The sequence below is a fragment of the Nuphar pumila genome, chromosome 9 (assembly GCF_984573655.1).
Source record: "Nuphar pumila chromosome 9, dmNupPumi1.hap1.1, whole genome shotgun sequence".
NCBI lineage: Eukaryota > Viridiplantae > Streptophyta > Magnoliopsida > Nymphaeales > Nymphaeaceae > Nuphar > Nuphar pumila.
The window spans coordinates 108910887-108933713 of NC_143257.1; the positions used below are offsets into that span (position 1 = coordinate 108910887).

At 38.9% G+C, this 22827-nt stretch overlaps 1 protein-coding gene across 1 annotated transcript; it reads left to right on the forward strand.

Moving 5' to 3' along the window:
- The first annotated feature begins 205 nt into the window (after nt 1-205).
- On the forward strand, nt 206-22439 carry LOC149828835 (Plant mitochondrial ATPase, F0 complex, subunit 8 protein). The gene is given in 4 exon segments (XM_090017147.1): nt 206-344; nt 428-537; nt 21962-22371; nt 22373-22439. Coding segments are annotated over 4 exon segments (726 nt in total).
- The last annotated feature ends 388 nt before the right edge of the window (nt 22440-22827 follow it).

Sequence of the window (22827 nt, forward strand, 5' to 3'; positions counted from 1 at the left end):
AGCTTCGCTCCAAAAAGTACTGCTAGACAGCAAGATAAATGGATAACCTTTGCACTTGGTATTCCACATTAGTAGTGTCATTGGGAAAAGCTCCTGCAACCGCTGCATCTGCTTCTCGTTCTTGTAATAAGAAGGCTATGAGGAAGAAGAGAAGAAGTCTCATAGTTCCTCTTGAAACAACTCAACTGTTCTAGTGGCTGAGACCATGCAAGAGTTAATAGAGAAAGCCAAGAAAAGGAGGACAGAAGTAATTATTGAGGCCCAAACAACTCCTATTGTGGCACAGCCGCCCTTGCCTCCATCACCACAGCCAAGTGGACAAGGTGATGACCAAGAAGATTCAGGTATAATAATTTTTCATCTCATATAATAAGTAATTAACTTATCCTTTACAATGCTTGCTTTTCTTAATATTTTGCCATTGTAGTGAGAATGGTGAGGCTCACTAACACCTCATCTGATGCCATTGTCCAAGGAATGGGTGTTGCCTCTATGATCTTTGCTGTAAATGTTGTGGGTGGTACCTATTGTCGTTGGGTAGGACTTGAGTGTGTAGCTACGGATATGGGATTAGGCACAGAGGTCCCTCATTGGCTGATGCAGTCTGCTTCAATGTGGCCCAATTTTATGCATTTGTGGCAGAAAAAGGGTAAAGATTCTTTCATAACTGTGTATATAGAACATAGTTGATTCACTCTCTTGGATAACCCATTGCTTCTAATGTGAATAAGGTAGCCAAGATAATAAAGTAGATCTCGCCCAAAGGTGCCTATTCTTAGGTTGATCATCGGAGTTGAAGCCAACTTGCTACTTTTTCACATTAACTGTGGAGTTTGAGAGAGTGATCAGTCAAGTGAGAATGGAATATTGATAAGTCATAAAAGAGATAATTTCATATTGACTTATAAGTAAGATTTAATGAATTTAGCTATGCTCAAGTAGATTCCTCGAAGATGTCTTGGAAGTCAAGCTAGATAAAAGAAAACATGCATAGTCCCCACTTCACAAGGTATGTTGGCAAAAGCATCAGCAAGCCGATTTCCTTCCCTATAAGCATAGCACTTGACTAGATTGAAATAGTTCAAAAGATGCATGAGTTCTGGGCATATTTGCAGTAGGTGCCAAGCGATGGAGGTATTCGTAGTAATCAAATGAAGCAAGGCAACCGAGTCTCAACAACATAAGGGCTGATGTTAAGGCTTGGTGGAGGCTGAGACCATCAAGAAGTGATAAACATTTTGCTTGAAGACTTAACATGACCATAAGGTGCTGCATATGCCAAAAAAAGATCCCCTGCGTGATTTCTAAGAACACCACCTCCACCAGATTGTCCCAGGTTCCCCCGAGAGGCCCTGTTGGTGTTTCACTTGTACATACAATGACGTGGGGTGGTAACATCCAGTGAACTAAGGTCACTCGTGGTTCTAGAGAAGCACATGGTGGTATGGCAAAGTATGAGAGGATGTGATTATCAGCGGTTGTCATACTCTTGAATCGACGATCCATCACAATCCATCGACATAGTTTGTTGATTCTCTGAATAGTAGACGAGCAATGGAACTTCAAGTTCAGAAAGTTTGAATCATTATGTGCTCTCCATATCTCATAGCAGACAAGGATAGGCACGAGCCGTTGTAAGTATCCCACAGCCGAGCTAATAGGTCTCATTAGCCATGATTGGAGGCAAGACAAAACGGAGCTGGTATCAATCTCAATGTTAAAGATTGACTGGTAATAAGACCACAGTTGTGTTGCCCATGAGACTTAAAGAAATAGATGATTAGCGCTTTCAGTGCCAGGTTGAGAGTAGCAAACACACTTGGAAGCAAGATGGATACCCAACCCCCAACCATTGGATATTGGCATAAGTGGCAGTCGGTTGTCTATGACTCGAAGAAGTAGAAAAGAAGCTTTCAAAGGTGCCTCAACTTTCTAAATGTTATTCAAGAGATGTTGTTGGGGAGGGAATTTGAATAGATGTGCAGGCCAACGTAGTAAAAAGGTAACCGTGAGGATCTGGTAACCATATAAACCTATCAATCTGGTATGAGATGCAGGGAATTTCAGCATCGGCAATATAACGAATAACTTCAGCAAGAAGATATGGAGATATTAGATCGAACAGATTGCTGCCCATGGACATTACCGATTAGGGAGGTTCTTTAGAGTAAATGCATGGGAAGCACTAGGTGAAAAGAAATGGAGGAAAGCACCCAAACCACTCAAGTTAATGGTGAAAAAACCTTAATTTTCAGTCCCTAACATAAATTGTGTTTTGTCATGGAAATCCTGACGTGCACATAGGAGATCATGCCAGTTCTTTGATACACATTGCTTAGGGCATCCAAAGATAAACACTTTGAGGAAGGAGATCCCGATTAGGTTGTCGTGAAGAACTTGTAGGAGGAAGAAGGAAAGAAGGAGATGGTATCGCATCTTGCAAAGCATTCTGCATTACAAGTGGTATATGTTGGTTGCCCATCGAAACCCGATGTTGCTTAGATTTGGATGAAGCAGGTGCAACTTTGTTGGGTTTAGATGAAGGAGCAGAGCTCTTATTCTCTATGGAAATTATAGCAGTTCGGTTGTGGCTTCTTCTTGCATGAAGAGAGCTCGTGACCAAGCTTGCGGCAGGTGATTACAGCAGGAAAGTTGATGGGTTTGACTTCTTGTTCCCTAATCTCCAATCCCAAGCCATATTTCTGATGGGATGTCTTTGCTAACATCCACTTCAACATAGATTTGGGCTCCATGGATGACTTAGAATTAGACTGAAATGACTTACCCTCACCCAACCCTCGAGTTAGACCTAATAAGCCTCATCTAAAAAGGAGGTTACTTTTGCTCCACTTCCAATATTGATGCTTGATCATGCATATATTTTGCATTTTATTTATACATTTTTATGCATGATCTAGTAAAAATTTACATTAAAAACTCATTCTTATCAGTGTTTTTGAGAAACTGCTTTGAAATTTAAAATATAGGTAAAATCGCATATTCCAAGCTCTTTCCTGTGTTTTTTAGAGTTTTAGTTAGTTTGGAATTTTCTAATGTGTAGTCCAACTAGATTAGGAGTGTATTAATTAATTTTAGTTTGTTTAGAAGTATTCCTTTTTGAAAAACATGTTTTCAGAGGAAGATTCTTTGTAAAAAATTCGAAAATTATTTGAACTTCTATAGAAATCATGTAAACCTAATTTATTTTTTATAAATAGTATTGTTTCAGTTTCTGCCCATGTTTTTGCCTTCAGAGAAAATGCAGGCCTCTGTCTCTCTCGCCCTCTTCTCTTCTTCCCCCGTTTCACTCGTGGTCGGTTCCTCCCTCGGTTCTTCCTTTTCCTCTTGTTTTGTCTTGCTTCTAATCCCTACTATCGTCGACTTCTCCTTGTCCCCATCGTCGAAGGCATGTGTAGCTCAAAGGTAAAACCATTTTCTTCTTCTCAACCACTCCATCAAAAATGGATCGGAAAGTATGTTTCTTCTCTCCCATCTCTCCGTAATTTTGTAGTTTTAGTTTCTGCATGTAGTTCATCATATCATTGCATGAGTTCATCATATCATTGCATGAGTTCATCATATCATTGCATATTCATTACATCTAGATTAGATTAGTTTTAGTTTCATTATCTGAAAATATAAAAAGAAAAAAAATAAAATAGCTTCATTGATTTTCTTGATTTGCGCATAGCATAATAATATTTTATTCAAATTGATAGATTTAGCATAGCATTTTCTGATATTTGAATGATTTTTAATTCAGTTTATGTTAGACCTAGGTTATATTTAGTCCAGATCACATTTTTAATACTTGGTATTTACTAGATCAATTAATTAGTTTTTTTTATCATTAGCCGATTTAGTTTCTTTTGTAGTTTTTCTAAATCTTTTTAGATTGCGTCAAGTAGATCACATTTTTTTTCTTTATTTAAACTCAATTCTAAGTTAGTTATTTACTATTCAATGCATGTAGTTAAGCTTTCATTAATATTAAATTAGTTTTTAGTTAGATTATTTATTAGACTAGAAAAAATCGGTAAAACGTAGATTAGCATTTTTTTTTACTCAGCCACATAACATAGATTTAATTTTTGTCATCTTTTATCAGTTAGATAACTATTTTGTTTAGTTCCAAAAGTTTTTAATTCATTGCTTAGATTAGATTAAAATATTTTTTTTGTTTAGCCGAGTTATGCTTTCTTTCAATTAGCGAGTTTTATTTAATTAGTGTAGTTGACATTAATGATCAAGTTGCAGGTTAATTTTAGTTTTAAATTTATTTAGTCAGTCATAGTTTTGTTCAATTCACGTTAAGATTGTTTAGTTTTATTTCAATCTGCAATTTAGAATTAGGTTAGTTGTTAAATAATAATAGATGATTTTTGTTTTTGCCCTTTTATTCATTGTTTTTAATTAGATTAAATAGCTTAGGTTAGATATTATATTATTTCCAAGTTTGTTAATTTGATTAGTTCAATCTTGAATTTTGTACAGCATATTTTGTTATTTGTCATTTGTTTGTTACTTAGTTATTAATCTTATATTTTGTTTAATAGCTAGTTTTTGTTTTAGTGATTCTTGCAATTTAGTTAACATTTTTGTTAGTCAACGTTCTTGTTAGTTAGTTCTTGTTAGTCTTGTTGCTTATAAATGTTAGATTAGTTAATTAGTTAGTCATTCATATTAGTTTTAATTCCCTTCTTGATTTTCGGCTAGCTTAGTTTGTTGATTTCTTAATTAATTTAGTGTTTTAGTTGTCACAAATTAGTTCTTGATTGTTAGTTTGTTTTGTTATTTCATTATTTAGTGCTTAGTTTGTTACACGTTAGTTCATAATGGTTACATTTAGTTAGTTTGTTCTTAGTAGTTATATTATTGTTTTTATGATTTTTCTTTGAACTAACATTATATTTTTGTTTAGTTTTTCTGTGTTTTGTTTTTGTTTTATGTTTTTGTTTTATGTTTTTGTTTTGGAGGGAAGCAGTTGGACGTGCGATAAGCTCTCAAAAGTATCCTCGAAGAGCCATCTAAGGTTCCCAAAAGGTCCCCTTAAAAAGCCCTTTAGAGAGCCCCTTAAGGGTCCTAAAAAATCTAAACAGGCAAGAAAGAGCATAAATCAAAAACATCAAAGGGACTAGAAGCTCAAGCATTGAAGACCCTCTTTTTTTATTTTTAGTTTAGGGTTTATTTTATTTAATTCATTGGAAGGCCACTTAATTATTTTTAATTGTTTAAGCCCTTCACAGAGGGCCGCACTCTTAGTCAATTAATTAATTCTTTTATTTTTTAAGGCAATAAAGAGTAGCTTAGTTTTCTGTGGAATACGAAGTGTTTCTTCCATTTCCTGAGATCAACACAGACTCCACCACTCGTGTGAGCCGGTTTTTAATTTTTGGTGTCTAGCTTTCACATTGTTTTTATTAAAAATATTGCTTTAAAAATCTATTTCATAAAACTTACACCATTGCTCCTATGGATGGTTAATGCTAGTTGTTGTTCTCCCTAAAGCAAGCTAGCGAGGCTTAGTCAATCTAGTCGTGGGTTGCCTAACTTGAACAACTGACTCATAGCCAACAACTAGTTGCTTGTCTTGTCCGAAAGCAAAAGTCTAAAAGTGCCTTTCATTACTTAGGTAAAGCCAAACGAGTTAACCTTCGAGAAAGTTTACTTCACCTTGTGTTAATTGTGCCAATCCTTATATTTATGTTGTGAGCAGTGTAGTTGCGCATCAACTTCCTGATGCACCTTTCTTCTTTTTCTCTAGAAAAAATTGACCTCGTGCCTACTCCCCCTCTTCTTTCCCGGTCCTTGGCTCATCGCCAACAGAACAGGACAAAGGGACTCTGCAGTAAATAGCCAATACCTCTAAAGGTTCTTTTTGAGTAGAACTGTGAATCGTCCAATTGAATACAAACTGGAGAGATGGCAAACTATCATCCCAAGTTTGTGGATGCTTGGAATTATAGCCCCGAAGAAGATGTACCATCATCTTGTTCACAACTTCTGTCTACCCATCCATCTGTGGGTGGAAGGTAGTACTCCGCTTCAACTTAGTGTCCATCATCCCCATAGTGATCCTTAAAAGTGGCTTAGAAATTGGATATCTCTATCTAAAATAATATAATTAGGCAATAACCAATTTTTTCAAACATGCTGAAAAAATAACTTGGTTGCTTCCTCACCTTTGACTTCTTACATTATTTCAGGCACACCATCTTGTTGAAATGGTCAACCACCATAAACAGGTAGTCATGTCCATGCTTTAACTGTTGTAATCCCCTAGGAAGTCTCTAGGCAAAAGAGTGAAAGTGAGAATCGACATATGGTGTTGTAATGGCCATTCTTTAAAAGAGAAAGGTGCAAGTCAAAGCTTGCTGACTTCGGAGCTAATGGAACTTGGCTTTCGCTTTTTGAACTCTTTTGACTGAACTATCTGACAGTATCGCTTAGCCAGCCTTCTACCAACCTGGTTAAACCAACCACTGAACACTGCTTGAGTACTTTGTATTTTCCCTTATAGGCAAAGGAAGTTAATAAAACTTTTTTTTAGCCGACCGAATATACGAGTTGCTTTAGTCACCAATTGAGTCGTCAATCTCCGCTCTCTTTAATTTGCAAGTCATAAACCTTTTAATTTCTTCCATCTAATAAAAATAAAAATAAATAAGTAAAGCTTTCATTTATTATCGCTTTTTTATCAGAAGGATACGGACAGGATATAAATGGAATACCTCCTGCACTAGTATGAATCTAACCTAACATGAGAGAGACAAATAATGTAACGTTTTAAATAATTAATTGAAAATTTTGGAATAAATTTTTTTTTCTAAACAACAGCGGAAGTGTTTTATTAAATCCTTAGTCAATTTATTTAGGCGGGTTACAAGTAATAGCACAGAAGCAATAACAGTAGGCAAATTAAACTCTTTCATTGAAATGTTACAAGTCTTAAATTACAAACTTGATGAATTATTAAAGTCAGAGTTCCTTAGGACATCCGCATTAGATATGGTCACATAGCATTGTCCGCAGCGACGACCGCAATTGCTCGCCTTTATCTTTTTCCTGAAAATATTAATTCAGAAGGGGTCAAACTACCCCGTCTGAGTAAGATGCATACTATCTATATGAGTGCACTCAGTGTCATGTGTACAAGTATATGTGATACACATTTATATAAGCAGTAACAAACTTTTAAACAAGTGTTGGATACGCAATTCACTTAATTAAAGCATTTCATGATCTATTGCATAAAAACATTAATGAACGACATGTCATATTTATGGCTCACATTTAGATTATCACATTTTTACATATAAAGGAAAATAGATCTAAGTTAAGCATCACATGAGTGAATCACAATCATATTCTAACATTTGCAACATCAAGCATTATGTGACTACTTGAAAACTTTCAAAAATACAATAACTTTATGTTTTCTTTTGTTAATTTCCCTGTGGGTACGCACAGGCATTCGACATCGTAGCGGACCAAGACCACACGAGGGTTTGTTATGCTATTTCAATTAATACCTCGTATGACTAGCCGTACGAAGGTTTAAAGGGAACAGTTCACGACCGAGAGAGTACTCTTCAATGGCTAGAAGTAGAATTAGGGTGCACCCTGTAACTTCTGCATAAAACTTGGATCTACTACCTAGGACGTATTGGTAGTCCTGGTCCCAAAACTCTGAGGACTGGGGACCAGGTGAGACGCCTCGCTCTCACAAAAACTAGAATGTCCTACAGAGTTTGTACCATCAACCATCTCCAAGGTAGACCTTGAGTCCAGTAACATACACAATCTTTCAAGTGTACCCAGAGCTCTGAAAAACCAGTAACATATAGCATTTTCAAGTATACCAAAAAACCAGTAACATATATCGTCTTTCAGGTATACCCAGAATCCCTTATATATATATATATATATATATATATATATATATATATATATATATATATATATATATATATATATATATATATATATATATATGTATATATATATACACACATATATATATGTGTGTGTGTGTGTGTATATATATTGTTTAGGTCCAGTAACATACACCATCTTTTAGGTGTACCCAGAGCCCTAGAAAACCAGTAATATATACCGTCTTTCAGATATACCCAGAATCCCAAGAAAAACTGGTAACATATACCGTCTTTTAGGTATACCTAGAATCTAAAATTTTCATTTATGTGATCATGTATTAATTTAGCTTTTGTTTTTTGTGCTAGGGTATACGTATAGTACCCCACCAATTATGCCGCCACATGGCATATCACAAGTTCAACATTTTATAAGTGCTGGTATGGTACTATTAGAGTCCTGCGAAACTGTAAGCTTAGTTTTAAACTTTCACCTAATCATGGCATATCAAATGCCTTTTATTTAGCTAACTTTTGCAAACAAGCATATACAAATTGATACTGGGCATGGAAATAATTGTTTGTAGGCAATTACCATAAACCCAAATTATATCATAAGTGCCCACATGGCACTACATGAGTTTTATATGCATAGCTTTCATATTGCACCACCATGTCACTGCAGTTTTCCTTAATTGAGTGATTATAACAAACATATGCATTTACAACAGGCCACATACAAACCATTATGCGATAAGAATACATAATTGAAATCTCATTCATTGCCACCTTCATTAATACATAACATTCTTAAGTGAATACGCATAATAGTGACTTTCAAAGGTACACATATATCATAAGCGAATATTATAGTATCTTCAGGTTCATAGTGGATTTACAAACGTTGTGATATGATCGTCATAATATAACTAGTAGATTGGTGTTCATCTCATATCTCCTCATGCTTCAATATGACTGTCATGATTTCAAGGGCAGATTTATGTCTATGTCTGAATTGGATTTGCATGTGTTGCCACATGACAGTTATATATTCAATGCCAATTGCATGGTCATAGTGGATTCACATATAAGACAACGCAACTATCATAAATTTTATGATAAGGTTAAGTTCATAGTGGAGTCGCACATGCAGAAGTAGGACATTCACATGTGAAATGATTGGGGCATGATTCTACTAGACTTTTGCATATACCACTACAACAACCACATGTTAATAGCTTTAGATCCACACATGTGACCCTTCACAATAAGGGTTTAAGATGCTTTGAAAGAGTCACTAAAACTCATACATGATTAGTTACATGTCGAACTAATACTTTTAATCATAAAGAAATTAGGGTGTTTTGATCAAGACACAATTGTCTGTTACCTCACATAAAGGAAACGTGATACAAAAATTATCTTTTTATATCTATTTGTTGAATGTATTATTTTGACAAATTTGATGATGTTTAGCATGCCAAATACTCTACCAGGCACCGTGGTTATCAACCACCGTAGTGCATGGCCAGTAAGTTGGGCTACGACGAGTTGATAATAACCTTGCAGCCACGGTAGCCAAGAGATTGGTGTACCCACAGCATGGTACACCCTGTTGGTTGCTTCGGTATGGGGTAAATCGGGCTGGGATAGGGTTGCTCGTAGTCCGCTGTACTTATTTAAGTTGTACCGGTTGCACCTATGTGTGAGCCCTATTCCTCCTAGTAGCATAGGTATGTTGTGAGCAACAAGGATTCACGTAAACCGTATGAAGGTGCCCGAGCTGGCTGGGTATTGACCGGCCTTGTCGCTTATCCTTAAGTATATCTATTTTTTTTTTTTTGAAATCATTTTAGAAAGGCAATATTTTATAATCCCCACTACCTCCATTTTTGTCTCATAGATGCATAGTTGTTCAATGAAAATTGCAAGATACCCTTGCTTGTTTGAGTTGCTCAATCCTCTAATATTTCATGTCAATATTTTCATAAAAAAAAATCAAAGAAAGATGTTACTTTATGTGCATAGTTCACAGTCATTTGTTGTGTGCCAAAATAGGCAGTCGACTAGGTGTTGACAGGCCATTCGGTCTGCTATATATATATATTGGTAGGCAAGCTGGGGTTGCGGCATACCCCTTTCCTTTATGTAGGATGGTACTGGTCTGGGCCTGCAGCACCCAACGAAGACACCTTCCACTAGTTGGACGTCCATGGCTTGCAACGCCCAGGTCAATGTGCAGCACACATCAGTAGCACCCAATAGGGTGTGGCGCGTCCTGTTGTGCCCTGCATCACCCAGGGTCAGTCGGACCCGGGTTGAACAGAGCCTGCTCCCTCACTATCGTGTTCAATCAGTCATATCTTGACTGACTGACTGAACCAGAGCTTGATAAGTTGGAGTCTAATCGACTCCAGGCTGTAGCATCCCGATAGTGACGCAGGGAGTAGGGGTCGGACAGACCCCAACCTGTTCCATGTCATCCCAATCGAAAGAAAAACACAATAATTAACACTACTACGATAACCCATGATAATCATTTTTTGTTTTGCATGACTGAGAATAATTTAAAACACCAACGTAGGGCATGTAAGACTTATGTTTCAAAAATCTAATACACAAAAAGGATGATAATGAAATTTACAAATCTACAACTATGCATTCCTTTATGGTTTGCACCTAAAAACGAATGAACAGATCATACTAAATCTCAGGATTTACTTAGAAGGAATAAAGACAAGATACTGCACTCTCGGATATGTTTGAATTTCATGACATCAAACAAAAAATCAGCTCTTTACTTAACAAACCAATTTATTATTTGTTTCCATTCGTCCAGTCTTCACGCATATGGGTGTGATCCGATTCATGCACAATATATTATGGGTCTCACTGTTGCACGGGACTGATCTCTCCCTTTAGGATAGATTGACACCCCATGACGGGAATTCCAACCGTCATGTGTACAGGTCCATTATTCACATACCACAGGCCGATTAGATCCCACATCCGCCATGGTTAAATCACATGGCTGATTATATGTATATTCATACATATATTTCTACACGACCCTAAGCATACACATAAGGAGAGCATACCCTTACCTTGTTGAAGATATGACGTCCGAAGGTGAACTCGTTTTGCTTTCTCACGTGAGTCGAATGGTCTCTTGCGTCGTGCAGCCCGGTGGTATGCGGAAATGCTTGGCTCACATCTATAATGGAGGAGGAATGGCTAGAGGGAGAAAATGGTGGAGAAAGACTGCAATAGTGAAAAACGTGTAGAGAGGAAGAGGCTCTACTCCAAAAAACTCAATTTTTGTAAAGCCTCATCCCTTTCCGTTCTTTTCTTTCTTGAAAACCGCCCTCCTCATTCAAGTTTCTTGTAACTCCCTCCATCATTTTCGAAATTTAAGAGGCCCTTCCCATTTATTGTATTGTAACCCCCTTTCCCAATTTCAAAATTCATGGGAAAGAGGATCTTTCCAATTTGGATGGTTGGGTTTCCAACCAAGACCCATCCCTTCTGCTTTCTTCTAAAAAAATGAGTTTTCCTTTTTTAATGGCCTCTTAAATGAGGAGTTATGATCCCTTTCGAATTTCAAAAATTGTAATAAAAGGCATCTTAGCAAAAATATTTTGATGCTTATGGGGATTTGAACCAAGGATCTCTTCCCTAAAGAGTATCGAGCCCCACCAGTGCACTATTGTATGTTCCATTGAATATTTTTATAACATTAATTTATTTATCCTCTTTTAACATTTTGATGAGTTTTACAAAATGATTTTTTTTTATAAAAAGACACATCCTCTTTACTAAAATCCATGTATAAGACTAATGAGATTTGAACTCGGGTTGCCTCATAACTAGGCAAGACCTCTTGCCATTACACCACTTCACCTCTTGTTGCAATATTGGTCTTGTTTAATTTCTTTATATACGAATTTGGTTCTTGACGAATCTCAAATACGAGTTAGATCGAAAATTATATTTTAGATCTTCTCAACTTTCTAACTACATTTTCGGATCTTGATTGAAATTCGACCATATTTTGATCTATTAAGATCCAATTGAATTTTAATTGGGTTTTGAATCCATCCAGGTTCTGAATTCATATGTCGTATCTGAATCCAAATACTAGATCCATTTGATCCAGTTTAGATACAAGATCCATATGGACTGACTCTATATCACTTTACCGTATTTATTTCAAAGAATTATAACATTTATTTATTTTGATAATTATCAAAATTTTGCAGGTTTTACAGATAAGACATTTCTTCTACCAGAGCAAGCGTACAGATCGGACTTTACCTTTTCTTTCCAAAAGACAAACTTCTTTCTCGCTATAGACTTGTCATGTTAAGGAGTCCTCGCTCATTACCTCACTTGCGGCAGTAGGCGGAAGTTCACTGACCTTTCCTCATGCTTACCTTGGTACACTCTCTTGCAGCATTCGCGTTGCTCACTCGCACTCTTTAGAGCATATGTCTACTTTCTACTTAGCTTGCTTAGGCATAGTGTTCCTGTTTCTATCTGTTTAGGTGCGTATCTATCGTGTGATATCAACCTCAACACTGACTGACCTATGCTTGACGAAAGGATAAGAGGACTTGACTGACTTAAGGCCGGGAAGGCAAAATAGACAAGGCAAGGAACGGACCAAAACCAGAACAGATATGTTATTTCTTCCGCTTGAGCAAGAACAGATTGGGCTGGACCTGGCATGAAAGAGATATTGATTGACTTTCGAGCCTGACCTTAAACCTGGAACCTTGATCTTTCCATTCCTCACCTTGCCCTAACCTTACCGACCTTACCTAACCCAAGAGAGGGGAAGGTCACACTTGGAAATTGTTTTCTACTGGGAAGTTTTCCTTGATGAATTTTCCTTTCTCCTTTTAGATTTCTACCATGGTATCCCACTTCCATCCGCTTTTGATCTCGATGAATTCTTCTTTGTCATTTTTCGTCAGTCGATTGGTTTGATAGCTACGCTCCTCCTCCTCCTACAGAAAGCGAGAAGCGGCTGAGTGTCTAGAGTAGGGGAATTCCACTATAGGAAATGCATTAATGGAGGGAAGCAGACCATGGTAGGCAGATCAAGTAAGGTTGAGGTGGGCTAAAGATCCCGAGTCTGACCTTAAATAGCATCAGCAAAAGAGCCAACATCAGCATCTGAATCATTTCCATCCTGCCTTCCTTTGTAAACATCAATGCAATGCCGAGAGGGGTGGTAGGCAGAGGTAGCATGAAATGCGGATTGATCTGCACCAAGTGCTTGCAGCAGAAATGGACGTATTTAACTAATCCAATGAGGACCGTATTGGCGGTCACTTTCGTTATTGGATGGGTAGGAGCGCGGTCACTTTCGTTATTGGATGGGTAGGAGCATTCATGGTCGATAGATGGAGTGCCCTATGTATTGCATTCAAGGGTTTTCTTTCGAAGCAGGTTATATGTCCCCCCCCCCCGAACAGGGCATCTCATGCTCGGGGGTCCCAAAAAGCACCACGTATTTAAGCCTGTGTGTCTCGTATCCCCATGTTTGTCAGCATTAATTAGCATTGGAGTTTGATACGATTGCAAAGACTTAAGTACCCTCTTCTTCATTGGTGCCAAAAAAAATAATGATTCTAGAAAAGGAGTGATTGTAAAGACTTAAGTGCCCCAAAGATGATTATTTAAGACCCAGTCTGTGCACTGCAGGATTATCCAAGAAAAAAATCTCTCCTGGAGGAGGCCATGAACATCAACCCTCTCACTCTCTCTCTTCCTTCTCTTTTTGCTTCTGTGCACATCCAGCAAAGGATCCTGCATTGCTCCATCAAGCACCGACTGACCTGCAAATTGACTGTTGTGGAGCCTGATTCAGAGTTTTTACCCTTACAGGAGGAGGGTTTGGGGGCTCCTCTCAGCGTGGGTAGCATCATTCAACTAAATGAGTTGTGGATCCTGATTCAGAGTTTTTACCCTTACAGGAGAGGGGTCTGGGGGCTCCTCTCGGCGTGGGTAGCATCATTTAACTTGAAGAGTTGTGGAGCCTGATTCAGAGTATTTACCCTTACAAAAGGGGGGTCTGAGGGCTCCTCCCAGTGTGGGTAGCATCATTCAACTTGATGAGTTGTGGAGCCTGATTCAGAGTTTTTACCCTTACAGAAGGGGGGTCTAAGGGCTCCTCTCAGCGTGGGTAGCATCATTCAACTTGATGAGTTGTGGAGCTTGATTCAGAGTTTGTGCCCTTATAAGAGAAGGGTTTGGGGGCTCCTCCCAGCGTGAATAGCATCGTTCAACTTGATTTGTTGTGGAGCCTGATTCAGAGTTTTTGCCCTTACAGGAGGAGGGTTTGGGGGCTCCTCCCAACGTGGGTAGCATCGTTAAACTTAATTCGTTGTGGAGCCTAATTTGGAGTTTTTGCCCTTAAAGGAGGGGGGTCTGGGGACTCCCTTCTGGTGTGGGTCCCGCTGCGCGATCAGCGGGTGGGGGTCCAGAAGGGGCCGCTCTTGGCGGGGGGCAGCGCCTCTTGGACCAAATTTTTTTGGGGCCTTGTATAATTTTTCTGTGTTATTTGAGTTGCACAATAGGGGTCTGGTTTTTAGTTAAAATGTGGAATGAAATGACAATAGAAATCGCTAAAAATTTACAAGAATAAACTAGACACAATAACAAAGACACCACTTTTTACGGATTTGGAATATGACCTCTGGTTAAAGAAATATGGCCCTGACAAGTTGGTCCTAATTCGGGTAGCGATTTACAACAATTTGCTTACTGAATAACACAACAAATCGCTATAGAGATTTGCGGAAGACACTACAAATCGCTATAGTGAGATCCAACAACACTATAAATCGTTGTGGGGCTCGATGGAGACCCAAAAACACTGTAAATTGTTATAGTAATTTGCGAAAGACACTACAAATCGTTGTTGGAAGACCGGATAACACTATAAATCGTTGTGGGGCTTGTTGAAGACCCGAAAACACTACAAATCGTTGTAGAAAGGCCTGACAATACTACAAATCGCTGTTGGAATGCCGGATAACATTATAAATCGTTGTGGGGCTCGTTGGAGACCCGAAAACACTATAAATCGTTGCAGGAAGGCCCGACAATAGTACAAATCATTGTTGGAATACCGGACAACACTATAAATCGTGTGGGGCTCGTTGGAGACCCGACAACACTAAAAATCATTGTAGGAGAGTCATTGAAAAAAACATGGGAAAGAAACAGAAAAAGAAAAATAGAAAATTCATGGGAAGGGGTGTTACGAAAACCTCGAGCAAGAAACAATCGAAGGAAACATAAGCCCCACGATTAAACAAAACGCTTTATTGCTCTTTTTCGATAGTTAAAAGAGGGAAAGAAAATAAAAAAATTATACAAGGCCCCAAAAAAAATTGGTCCGGAGGGTGCTGCCCCCCAAGCCCCCCGCCAGGGGCGGCCCCCCCTGGACCCCCGCCCGCTGACCGCACCGGGGGGAGCCCCCGGACCCCCCTTCTGTAAGGGTAAAAATTCTAAATCAGGCTCCACAACGAATCAAGTTGAACGATGCTACAGTCGGTGTTTGATGGATCAATGTAGGATCGTCTGCTGGATATGCACAGAAGTAGAAAGAGAAGGGAGAGAGAGTGAGAGGGTTGATGTTCATGGCCTTCTCTAGGGGGAACTCTTTGTTTCTCTTGATTTCTTCTCTAGAGAGAGAGAGAGGGTTTTACAGTGTTTTACGGAGAAGGAAGAAGAAGAAGATGACGATGAAAAGTTCAAACAGACATTTTTGATGGCTAAGGTTCGTTTCGCCGGATGACCATCGGAACGCCGGCTCACCATCGGATCGTCGGCTAAGGTTCGTTTCACTGTGTAGATTTTGAAGAGTCAACATCATCCTCGACTTTCTGGATGAAGGACATGTTTGTGCTTTTTTTGAACCATTTGTTTTCCTTTTTTGAATGAAGGACATTTTTGTTATTTTCTCAAACCGTTGTTTTATGTCAAGAATAGCAAGAAAGGGTACTTAAATCTTTGCAACTGAACCAGACTCCAATGTTGAGTGATGTCAACATACACGGGAATGCAAGCCCCATGTGCTTATATACGTGGTGCTATTTGGGACCCCCGAACACAGACGTGGGATTCAGTGAATCATCGGGGGTGAACATACACCACCCTCTCATTTTCTTTAACGTGCGTGCTGGGGGAAACACATAACGTATAAGAAAGAGGTTGCTCTCCGTTCATCTGGCCATCTCTTTGCTACGACTCAAGGTTAACCAAAGTGAAAGTGAAACTGTACGCGGAGTGACGTTCCGTAAAGCAAGCTTTCACCTTTTTGAGAAAGAAAAGAGTCGAGTGAATGACAAACATATCATATCTCAAAAGGAACCAACGGTGAACGCGAAATGAAGGAGATGACTCTTTACTGACTTGTTAAGTATACTTCACTTGCACCTCGCTACTAACGCAATGGGTTAACCTTACTTTCAGGGCTTTGCTACGGTTTAACAAGCTTTCACCTTCTCGATCGAGAAAGGAAGATGCGGATTCCATAGTTCTTTTATCCATGCCAATTGGGCCTCTTTCCATCTATCTAATAGTAGGGGCGAAAACAGGAACGAAGTTTTCTTTGTTTGTTGAGAAGGCGCTTGCTTGAACTAGAATGTGTATCTTGGCAATCAGAGAGAAACTATCTATATACCATCGCATTGATAGAAGTCGATGTTCTGTGTTGTTAATTGAAGTTGCCCCTTTCTTATGAAAATGACTTGAGCCAAGGAGGAAGGACTCAGGGATACTTGATTCCTCACAAGATGAGGGTTGACTCTCTACCAACTCCATCATGGGGGGATGGCAATGAGAGACGTAAACTGGAGTGGATGCCAAACATGGTACGAGGCCAAAAATCTTTCATCAATTCAAAGAACCACTGCCAAATACGATGATGCTTCAGCCGAAGCAATTCTTGCCCCTCTAGAGGAGGTTCGAAACTCTGGGAGAATGGGTGTGGGCGGGATCTCAAAGCAACATCAAGCGGAGCCTTTGACGAGGGTGTTTTGGCTTTTTCAAGGCCGTGTAAAGCTTGCTTTAGCCACGTGATGATGCAAGTGTGTGGTAGGCGTAGGAGCTGGGCAAAGCAGTAGCGAAGAAAAGGTGGTGATGCAAGTGCGTGGTGAGCATAGTAGCCCCCTCGGGCATGCTCCTTGCATAACCAAGCGAAGAGCTAGTGATGGCCATAATGGAGTATCGTATTTAGTATTTTCTGGGATTGGAAGCTCTTGACTCGAATGAGGCGAGGAACGAGTGACCTTCCACTTAAGCACTCAACATGCAGTTAGATAAAAACATGTTCTGTATATGGCCGAGCGAAGCACACCTGTATGAAGTAGCCTAGCGTCACATTAACTAGGAGCAGAATGAATTATGGAAGAAAAGTGAGTTCTTCGGATCAATATATCGTACAACGTAATAGAGATATGAATGGTCCAGATCCAGTTGTTCGCAGAATTCGGGACCTAACGATGTTTGTTTCATTATAGGAACGGGAGTGGACAATTCTTCATCTCTCCCTTTTCGGGGAGCAAACCCGTAGTCCAGCATAGTAGATTTGACGGTCAAGAGCAAGTGATGGAATGAGAAGCAGGTCGTTCATGAGACGGTCTCAAAACCCAGAAAGAGTATTGTTGAGACTGATAAATAGGAAGAGGAGTCTTTTTAGTAGGGCTGGACAAGACAAAGTGAATTCTATTGTTATTCAAAAATTACAGAGTACGAACACACATCTAGGCCGTCGGGTAGCTGCTCACCATTTCAAAGTCTATCTAGTTGGTTCCAGAAATGGAATTGCTATTATCGATTCATACAAAACACTGATTTGTTTATGAAATTCTTGTCATTTTATAGGATCTCCCATTCATCGAAAAGGTCATTCCTTTTTTGTGAATACCAATTCTAATTCGATGAGATAATTGAACAAATGGTGACGATAATCGGTTGTATTAATGATTCTCAATGGAGGATCGAGGGGGTGACCAATTGTTCAAGTAATTTGTTTTCAAAAAAGATTCGTTTGAGAAAGAAGAAGATCCATTTCGGGTCGAACCAACCACCATATTGTGTAGTAATTATGGATGCAGATAGAAAGTCCTCAGTCATACTTGAAGCTGATCGATCACAAATACCTATTGCATCCTCAGTGGATTTGAATATCCCTTCGGGATCCTATCAAAGAATCACTTATCCCATTCCAACGAATGATCCTATACAGTTCGTATATCTATTTCGTAATTCAATCACGAAAACAGTTCTTTTTGAATGGGGAAGATTGCGATGAAAGAGACTAACAAAGCACTCGTAAAGCAAAGTGTTAGGGCTTTGCTCGTTGGGAGAAAACTCATCGATCGACCTTTACAAGTACAAAAGAAGAAAAGGTTTTCATCGATCGATCGAGTGGTCTCATTGAGCCCTGTATTGGATGGCACAAGAAATCCTGCCCTCGAATGGTGCGGATAGGAAGAGGAGCAGAATAAGTAGGGAAATTGGGTATGAGCAGAGCAATCCTTTTCACACTCTTTGTTCTATCCTTTGTGATTCCACTTTTTGTCATCTAGTAGCCTAAAGAATATCCTCTCCTTTTTTGGTCTACCCCTGATTCTGTCACCAATCATGGTTGCCGCGTATTGTGATGAAAATGACAACTAAACCCCTTCTACTATAATCGCAGGTTTTTTGCTCGCGACTTGAATCTTGCTTTACAATAGATCTAAATGAACCAGTTATGGAAAATCTTTCAGAAAAATCCTTAACACTGGACTCTATTAATGAAAAGTGGATAAGAGGCGGTTTCTTTTACAAGGTTTCAAAGAAGAGAAGTTGGGTGAATCAGACAATATACAATTTCCAAAAAAGGATGACCAATCCACTCATGTATTTCTGGAAGGACTAGTTTCTGAACGGTCATCACAAAAACAAACAAAGGGCGATGAGCACCTTCCTCAACAACATAGAAAGAAAAAAGAGAGGGGAAAGAATGGAATGGATCATGGCCGGGCTCCACGAAAAATGCAAGAGTTCTGATAAGGGGAATGATTTTTTTATATACACTGTCTCTCCAAGAATAGAATCTTACCCAACACCTTAAACTATTATTGTGGATCCCCGGACATACCCACTTGCTTGGTGGGGAACCAGGTAAAGCCATGATCCATCTTTGGTGGAATTCGGTCGGGTTGCCCCCCGAAGAGCTTTGCGCCATAAACGGACAGTATAGTATAAAAAAAGAAAAGAGAGGATTTGAAAGAGAAAATGTGAAGAGGAAGCCACTGGCACTTATGGTGAGCGGAAAGCTAGAATAGGTGCTCTTACCGCATCAGAGCAATGAAATTTGTGCATGCCCTCGTTTGGTCTCCTTCATGGAACAGATGTCCTCCTCGTATAGATTCATTGGTATTTTTTAGTAGTCTTTTTTTTTTGTCTCAATGAAAAAGTTAAGTTGGCGTCGGTGGACTGGCCACTACGTTGGACGAGCGTGTGTCAGGATGAGAAGCTGATCTAACTAGTCGGTCACCCCTCCAACCGTCAGGCACAAGGAAAAAGGGAGCAAGGTATCCATCCCACAGCCAAGCAACCAATACAAGGGGTCAAGGGGGTGTCCTCCATCTAGGGGTGAAGGTGGGTAGGCTTGCTCTGCATTTGTAGGTTGCACTCATAGTGGAGAACTTGCTCTGCAAGGGTAGACGTAACTCATTGTTGTAACTCATTGTTGCTTGGAAATCAAGAAGGCAGTTAGCGAGCCGTAGGAGAGCAGATGAGGAAAGATAAGTAGTTTCTCTCATGCTTTTTGTTGGTAAACAAAGGAAGAAAATAACCAATGACAACTCTCTATCACTACTCTTATAGGCAAGGGTCTTTTTTTGTTTGAAGGGAATCCTTTTTTCTCAATCCAACATGCCTCCAAGCAGGTTATATGTCCCCCCCCCCCCCCCCCGGAACACACAGGTGTGTGTTCTCAGGTCTAAATAAGCGCCACGTATGTAAGCACGTGGGGCTTATTTCCCCGTGTGTGTCAACATCACTTAGCATCGAAGTCTGGTGCGTTTGCAAAGACTTAAGTACCCTTTCCCGCCATTAGCACCATAAAATGATGTTTTTAGTAAAGGACAAAAATGTCCTCTCACCATCATCATCATTTTTGCCCTAAGGAGTAAACTCCTCTACTTTAATAGGAGCTTCTCGCAATATGTCACCCTAAATGTTCTAGATCACCCTTTGTCGATGCACCATTTGCTGTAACGGGAGCTCCGATTGACGACGCACCTTTTGTCATCATCTGTTGTTGCCGGAGCACCCTTTGTTGTCGTCTGTTATCGTCGGAGCACCCTTTGTCATCATCTGCTGCCGCTAGAGCACCCTTTGTCGTCGTCTATTATCGTCGGAACACCCTTTATCATCGTCTGTTCATGAGAAATAGTTAAACTACCAAAAAAATCAATATTCTGTCTATTGTTCATCATGATACGAGGGTGCAAACATTGAACTGAGTAGACAGAGAATAACAATTTACAGTAAAAATAATAATGGCAACGTCAAACTGAGTAGAGTGGCGATTTATAATAAAAATCAGATAAAAAAGTAACGATTTACAATATAAATCAAATTAGAGAATAGCGATTTATAATAGAAATCAGATAAGAGAGTATCAATTTACAGTAGAAATCAAATCAGAAAGTAGCGATTTATAGTAGAAATCAAATCAGAAAATAATGATTTACAGTAAAAATCAGATCAAAGAGTAGTGATTTACAGTGGAAATCAAATCAGAGAGTAATGATTTATAATAGAAATCAAATCAAAGAATAGCGGTTTACAGTAGAAATCAAATCAGAGAGTAGCGATTTACATTAGAAATCAGATCAGAGAGTAGCGATTTACAATAGAAATCAAATCAGAGAATAGCAATTTACAGTACAAATCAGATAAAAGAGTAGCGATTTATAGTAGAAATCAGATAAGAGACTAGTGATTTACAGTAAAAATCAAATCAGAAATTAGTGATTTACAGTAGAAATCAAATAAGAGAGTAGCAATTTACAATAAAAATCAAATCAGAGAGTAGCGATTTACAGTAAAAATCAGATAAGAGAGTAGTGATTTACAGTAAAAATCAAATCAGAGAATAGCAATTTACAGTACAAATCAGATAAGAGAGCAGCGATTTACAGTAGAAATCAAATCAGAGAATAGCGATTTACAGTACAAATCAGATAAGAGAGTAGCAATTTAAAGTAGAAATCAAATAAGAGAGTAGCGATTTACAGTAGAAATCTGATTTGTACTATAAATCTCTATTCTCTTATTTGATTTCTACTATAAATTGCTACTCTCTGATTTGATTTTTATTGTAAATTGCTACTCTCTTATCTGATTTCAACTGTAAATCGCTACTCTCTTATTTGATTTCTACTATAAATTGATACTCTCTGATTTGATTTTTAATGTAAATCGCTACATTCTTATCTAATTTCTACTATAAATCATTTTTTTTAACACAAAGAGAAAAAAAAACCACGGCCGCTCAGAGAGAAATTTTATTGCTCTTTTCAACTGTTACAAGAGAATGAAAATAAAGAATTTATACAAGGCAAGGGCAACAACCCTAAACCTAAACAAGTTGGGTCTAATCCATAAGAAGTCGAGTCTCAAACATAAGCCCAAAAAAAAAACTTTCAGGGGGTGCTGCCCCCCTTGACCCCCTGCCCACTGACCGCGCAGCGGAACCCGCGCCAGGGGGAGCACCCGGACCTCCTTCCTGCAAGGGCAAAAATACTATGAATCAAGCTCCACAACTCATCAGACAGGAACGAGAAGGCAGCCATGTGTTGTAACACAAGCTAAAAACAAAGGCGAAACGTGCAAATCTATTTACGGGGAGTGGGAGGACATTTTCATCCAGCGCATATCTATCTTACAGGAGGATATTTTTGTCAAAAGCATATCTACCTTTTTTATATGTTATTTTATTATAAAGTCATCGTGGCCAATATTGGCATATGAATTATCGCGGGTCCCAAGATATTCTTTCATACACACAGGAACACACGAATTTGTGTTTTGAGCGGAATACACACCACCCTCCCAACAAGCCTCAACCAGATAAATTCACTTATTTCACACAATTCTTTTGGTTATGCCTTCTCCTCTTTACTTTTTATATTCTCCTATGAAATTATGGAGATGGAGTACTTGGGATCAGCATAATTCTCAAACTACGGTACCAACTGATTTCACACCAACGAAGGGGGAACAACATCTGAAGCAATGCTTCCAACAATTTGGAAGATATCTCGAGAAAAGGTTTTAGCACCGATGTATCCTATATGTACTCATGTTTATCCAAAGTATCCCAATGGTGTAACGTTGTTGACTAAATGGGAAAAAATAGGAGGAAAATAACTCTGATTTCTTGTTTTGGATAAATAAGTGGCTCACGAGGAATGGAAAGAATATCTGATCTCAAAGTCCTCATATAGCACTTCTTCCCGTCTTGGATGGGAGATCACAAAAATTTAATTTTTAATTAGTGTAACTAATTGGGTAAATAGTAATAATTAGCAAGTTTTTATGCAATTAATTAGGCAAATAATTAATAGTTAATTTTAAAAAAATTATATTATTAAAAAAATAATAAATAACTCAGGCCAGCCAGGTAGCCCCAAGGCCGGTCCGATAGCCCACAGGCCGGCCCGGGCCTGCCTCATGTATGTAATGGGCCGAGTTTTGACCCAGTACCTAACGGGCCCAGGCCTAAAATCATGGTCCAAACCCGGCCCATGATTTGCCCGATTGGCTTGGCCCATCGGGCTACCCGGCTCATTGCCCAACAGCAATTTTTAACTACCGAACTTTCCTTTTTTTTTGGGGGGGGGGGGGGGGGGAGGGGAATTTAGTACCTAACTTT